Source organism: Emiliania huxleyi, assembly GCF_000372725.1.
Source record: "Emiliania huxleyi CCMP1516 unplaced genomic scaffold EMIHUscaffold_52, whole genome shotgun sequence".
NCBI classification, from domain to species: Eukaryota; Haptophyta; order Isochrysidales; family Noelaerhabdaceae; genus Emiliania; species Emiliania huxleyi.
Window position 1 is genome coordinate 542,628 of NW_005198091.1, and position 5,940 is coordinate 548,567.

The window sequence follows — 5,940 nt, forward strand, 5'->3', positions numbered from 1 at the left end:
CTGCACGACGGCGAGGAGGCGTACCTGGCCGTCTTTGGCGGCGACCACTGCATGGTCGCCCTCGCCATCACCGCCCTTCCCACCGCCGCCGCCATCGCCGCCAATCTTCAACCCCACCCTCGCCGCCGCCCTCGCTGCAGGAGCTCGAGGTGAAGGTGGAGAGCATAGCGCACGCCGACTGCCACGAGCAGCACGGCGGCGGCGAGCATGCCGGCTCGGAGGTCGCCCCGCCGCTCTCGTCCCCACCCGCGCCACCGCCGCCCTCATGGCCCGCTGCCCGCTGCCCTCGCAGACGGGTGCTGGCGTCATCGATCCGGGCCATTTCGTCTACGGCTCGTGTGACGCGCTCTCGTGGGTGGACTACTCGCTGCTGCTCGACGCGTCCGACTCGGACTACAACTTCCTCATCGAGGTGACAGACTTGTCCAATGGCCGATCGACGAGCGACGACGCGCTCTCGCTCCACCTCTTCGACGGCGCCGAGATCCCGATGGACCGCTTCACCGAGCAGCGGGCGGAGCGGGCGGTGGACGGCATCTACTCGGTCGCCATCAATCTCCACAACTTCCACGAAGGCGCCTCGTACTTTGGCATCCGATGCGGCGCGGCGGCGAGGCGATTCCGCGTCGTGGTGCACCGCATGGACGCCATCGTCCCGCCCGACGGCGGCAAGCACCACGGCGAGGTATGCCCGGGCGTATGGGTGTATCACTTCTATGACGTCCCCGCCACCGCCAGCGGCGGCGGCGGCGTCACCTTCCACGTCGAGAAGCACGAGGGCGACGTCGACCTGGTGACGAGGCACGGCCAGGCGCCCGTGAAGCTGGTGCCACCCTTCAAGTACATGGGGGCGGACGAGTACGAGGGCAGCATCTCGCTCTGCAACATCAAGCCGGGAGAGCGGCTTTACCTCGGCATGCTGGGCGGCGACCACTGCGCCTCGTATGAGGTCTTTGCGACGCCGCTCAACGCGAGCACGCCGTGCGAGGAGCCGCTGCACACGCCTCTCGCCCACGCAGGCCGGTCCGATAGCGCGACACTCTCGGCCGGCCACTTTGAGCAAGCCGAGTGCACGGCGCCGTTCCAGTACCTCGACTACATCTTCCAGCTCGACGAGGCGACCCACTCGGCCACCAACCTGCGCTTCGAGGCGCAGCTGCGGGCAGAGATCGGCAGCGAGGTGGAGGACGTGCCCGACGCCATCTCGCTGCTCGTCTACACAGGCGGCGAGGTGCCGCAGGACCGCCACACCGAGCTGCGCGCCACGCAGGCCACCGACGGGATCTGGTCGGTGATGCTGAACGAGGTCGAGCTCTACTTTCTGATTCACGGCGCGCACGGCGGGGACGGCTACAACGGGACGAGCGGGTCGGCGCACCGCCGCAGTCTCGCCAGCAGCGGCTCGGCCACCGCCGCCGCCGCCGCCGTGGAGCTGCACGTGGCCGTGAAATGCGGGCCCGACCCTCGCCGCTTCCAGCTGCTCGCGTCGGTGATCCCGTCGCGGATCGACGCCGCGCTGACGCACGCTGAGGCGGAGCCTTGCCGGGTGGCTGCAAGGGTGACGGTCGGTGGCCGGTCTCGACACCCTTTGGACTGTCCATATAGGTTTGCCCCGGCCAGATCGTGTACTTTCACGCCGCGCACCTCGCCGACGTCCGCTTCACGGCCATCGTGCACAAGGGCGACGGTGCGCTGCTGGCGCGCCATGTCGCTTCCAGCTCCGACATCCCGCTGAAGCTGCAGCCGCCGTACGTGCCTATCGGCGAGGGTGGCGCGCACGGCGGCGGCAGGCACCGGCGCGCCCTCGCCAGCGGTGGGTACGACGACCCGACCGTCGACCTGTGCCACCTGCACGACGGCGAGGAGGCGTACCTGGCCGTCTTTGGCGGCGACCACTGCATGGTCGCCCTCGCCATCACCGCCCTTCCCACCGCCGCCGCCATCGCCGCCAATCTTCAACCCCACCCTCGCCGCCGCCCTCGCTGCAGGAGCTCGAGGTGAAGGTGGAGAGCATAGCGCACGCCGACTGCCACGAGCAGCACGGCGGCGGCGAGCAGGTACGGCGTTGCTTTGACTCCACCACGGGCCTCTGAGGCTATCGAGCGTGCCGGTTGCAGTCGATTGTCAACCGATGAGGATACGGCGGTTGACGGCCCAGGCATTTCACCAGGCCGGTCCCCGATAACGTCACCTAATTTCTTGTCAACACGTGGATTTGGGCTTGCCGCCTCGGCGCGGACACCCGCAAAGCGTTGCCGCAGTCCACACAACTCCGCATGCGTTGGTGGTTGAACCGACCGCATTGCTGCACTCGCCGAGAGGTGGGTACTTCCGCTTGCGGCTCTCGTTCGCGCCAAGCTCCTCCGCGAACATCGAAAGAGGCCGACACCGGGAATTGGGTGGAAATCGCACGGCACGTCCCGTCCCCCGGCTATTTTCGACTAAATTCAAGTTCGCAGTTAAGAAACACGAAAGTTAGGAGGGAGGGTGTGAGAGACAAGCTCAGGGAAGGTTTACTACCTTACTTCACAGATTGATAAGAAACAAGAAGCCTCGATCAAGGGCTGCATCTAGCGAAAAGATGCCCCCCCGCGGGTGCGATGGATAAGAAAAGAATTTTACAACAAAACTCCCTCGCACAACACTGGGCACGGGACTGGCGCGCACTGCACTAACACAGGTATACCATATAAGAAAAGAAAACCAGAAGCTTCCCACCAAACGGCGACCGTCGGCCGCCGTCCACTCGCGCACGAGAGTGTGCCTGCTGCCTGCGGCAATTTTTAGGATGAGGGTTCTCTCCCTCGCGCAGGGCACGCGGAGAGCGTCGTTAAGAGCCCAGCAGCTTCGCCCGCTCTCGCGTGCCCTCTCCACCATCACCGGGCGGCCAAAGTCGATCGATGAGCAGGCAGGCCTCTTCCCGCGCAAGTGGCCCGTCGGCCATCGGCCTCACACCCCGCTGCGCGCTCCCCCCTCTGCAGGCCCTCCAGGAGCAGCAGCGGCTCGGGATGAACCCGCGGCCGGGCGGGCTGCCAGAGTGGGTGGAGATGTGGGGCGTGGATTCCTTCCGCAAGACGGGCTACGTGCTGGCCGGGCTATCCGCCGCCTCCGTGCCGCTCGCCTTGGGCGGTCACATCGCGGAGCTGCTGCCCGTGCTACTGACTGGCACGACGGCGGGCTACTGGGCGCTGGGGCTTAAGGACATCGGGCAAAAGTCGCACACGCTGCGGCGCAACTTCCCGGTGATGATCCACTTCCGCTACCTGCTCGAGGGCATCCGGCCCGAGATCCAGCAGTACCTCATCGAGGACGAGCAGAAGATGGTCCCGTACTCGCGCGCGATGCGCAACACAATCTACTCGCGCGCAGCGCCGCGCCCTCGGGCCTCCCCACCTCGAAGCTTCCCTGAAGCGTCTCGCGAACCGTCGTAGGCGCGCGAAGATGAAGATCGGCGCAGACACGCACGCGCTGGGCACGCGGCGTGACGTCTACTCCCCGGGCTACGAGTGGGCGGGCCACTCGATGTTTCCGGAGCCGATGTGCGACCTCGACGAGGCGCGGGTGCTGGTCGGCGGCCCTGCCTGCAAGCAGCCCTACTCGGCCGCGCTGCTCAACATCTCCGCGATGTCGTACGGCTCGCTCTCGGGCAGCGCTGTCTCGGCGCCCGCTGCCGAGAGTCACGAGACCGCCGACTCGCCTGGAGATGCTCGCCCCCCGCTGCGGCAGCCGTCCGAGGTTCACACGCGAGCCCGCCCGTCCACCCCTGCTGGCTAGGCGCTCAACCTCGGCGCCAAGAAGGGGGGCTTCTACCACAATACCGGTGAGGCACGGGCGGAGGCAGCGCCGCCTCCCGCCACGCCCGCCGGCACGACCCGCGCTCCGGCCGCCTCGCAGGCGAGGGCGGCATCAGCAAGTACCACTTGCTCGGCGCCGACGTCGTGTGGAACGTCGGCACGGGCTACTTCGCTTGCGGCAAGAACGTGGAGCCGCCGGCCTTCAAGGGGCAGCGCGAGTTTGATCCGGAGCTCTTCGCAAAGAACGCGACGCGGCAGCCGCCGCCCGCGCCCTTTGACACAAACTGCCTTCCAACCTCCACCCCTCCTCCGCAAGCCGCTCCCTCTGAGACCCATCTGACCCCTCCTCCCTCCGCGCGCCCTCGGCGCAGGCCTGAGATCAAGATGATCGAGATCAAGCTCTCGCAGGGCGCCAAGCCGTCGCACGGCGGCATCCTTCCCGCCAACAAGATCACGCCCGTCATCGCTGACGCTCGCGGCTTGGGCCCGCCGCCGTGGTCCGGCTGCAGCTCGCCGCCTGTGATGCCACGTCGGAGCTGGACTCATCACTCCGTCTTCCCTGCAGGTCCGACTGCAACTCGCCGCCCCGCCACAGCGCCTTCTCCTCGCCGGCGGGGCTCATGAAGTTCGTCGCGCAGCTGCGCGAGCTCTCGGGCGGCAAACCCATCGGCGCGACAATTCTAGCCGAGATGTGGCCACCGTCTAGGACCCCCCGCGCGGCGCAGCTCTCCTCTCCGCAAGCCGCGTGGACCCGCGCCGCCGCCGCCGCCGCGCGACTCACGCGCACGTGCTGCCACCACGACAGGCTTCAAGATGTGCGTCGGCCGACCCGAGGAGTTTGCGGCGCTCTGCCACGCGATGATCGACAGCGGCACCGTCCCCGACTTCATCACCATCGATGGCGGCGAGGGTGGGACCGGCGCGGCGCCGGCCGAGTTCCAAGACAGTCTCGGCATGCCGGCGCGCGACGGGCTGAGGTTCATCAACTCGATGCTCATCGGCTGCAACTTGCGCGACCAGGTCAAGCTCATCGTCGCGGGCAAGGTCCGCCGCCGCGACGGCCCACCGCCCCTGCGGACGTTTTGCCCTCCGTGCCCGCTCAGCCTCGCGCGTCGCTGCGGCCAGGTGTACTCGGGCTTTGCGCTCGTGCGCATGCTGGCGACGGGCGCGCGCGCCCCGGCGCTGCCGCCCAGCGCGCGTCCGCGCGGTCACGCCCGGCCCGCCTCCGCGCACACAGGCGCCGACTTGTGCAACACGGCGCGCTCGATGATGTTCGCGCTCGGCTGCATCCAGGCGCTCAAGTGCAACTCGAACCACTGCCCGACGGGCATCACCACCCAGCAGCCGCACCTCGAGTCGGGCCTCGACGTGGGCACGAAGGCGCTGCGGGTCGCCAACTACCAAGAGGCGACGGTGCACTCGGCGCTCGAGATCATCGGCGCGCTCGGCTGCAAGTCGCCCAAGGAGGTCACCTCGGACATGATCTACCGGCGCTCGGCGACGAACGGCGGCTACGGCGTCGAGAACTACGCGGACCTGCAGGCCGAGGCCTACTTTGCGAAGCTGCCCGAGGGCGCGCTGGTCGACCCGGCCAAAAAGGACCAGCTGCCGCCCCAGTACGTCGGCTGGTGGGAGAAGGGGGGGGAGATTTACAAGAAGGCTGGCACTGCCTGAGCGACGGGGGAGGAGTGACGACACAGGCGAGCCTGTGGCGGCGCCGGCCGAGGCGGCGGCGGCGGGGGGGGGGGGGGGGGTCCCAAGCCTCCCGGGGGTCGTCTGCATGCTCGGGGCCCCCTTTTGGGGGGGTCCCTGGATTGCGCAACGGGGCCCTTTGGCCCGCGGCAGGAGAGGGGGGGAGAAGGGTCCCCTGGATCCAAAGGGTCCAGATTTCCCCCCCGGGGATGTCCGAAGCTTTCCGAAGAGATGTTTTTGTCCGTAGGGGGCCCCTCGGCAGCGGGACCCGGCCCCGGGCACGGGGAGAAACAGCGCAGGGGTCCCGGGGGGGGGCCACATCCTTAACCCGAAAGGAAGTGGCGCGGCCCGGTTTCCCGGCCCCCGGGGGTTTGATCTATCGGGAAGTTGGGGGCGCCCCTTAAACCCCGGGATAACGGATGGGGGCCGCCCCCCAAAACTGGTCTAAAACCTG

The 5,940-nt window shown here is 68.1% G+C and overlaps 1 protein-coding gene across 1 annotated transcript; it reads left to right on the forward strand.

Moving 5' to 3' along the window:
• Positions 1-2,788: 2,788 nt before the first annotated feature.
• On the forward strand, positions 2,789-5,468 carry EMIHUDRAFT_212450 (hypothetical protein; the record flags this gene model as incomplete). The annotated part of the gene is made up of 7 exons (XM_005766257.1): positions 2,789-2,794; positions 2,982-3,323; positions 3,442-3,654; positions 3,775-3,820; positions 3,895-4,323; positions 4,600-4,838; positions 5,088-5,468. The coding sequence occupies 7 exons, from the start codon at positions 2,789-2,791 to the stop codon at positions 5,466-5,468; spliced, it is 1,656 nt and encodes a 551-aa protein (XP_005766314.1).
• Between the last annotated feature and the right edge of the window lie 472 nt (positions 5,469-5,940).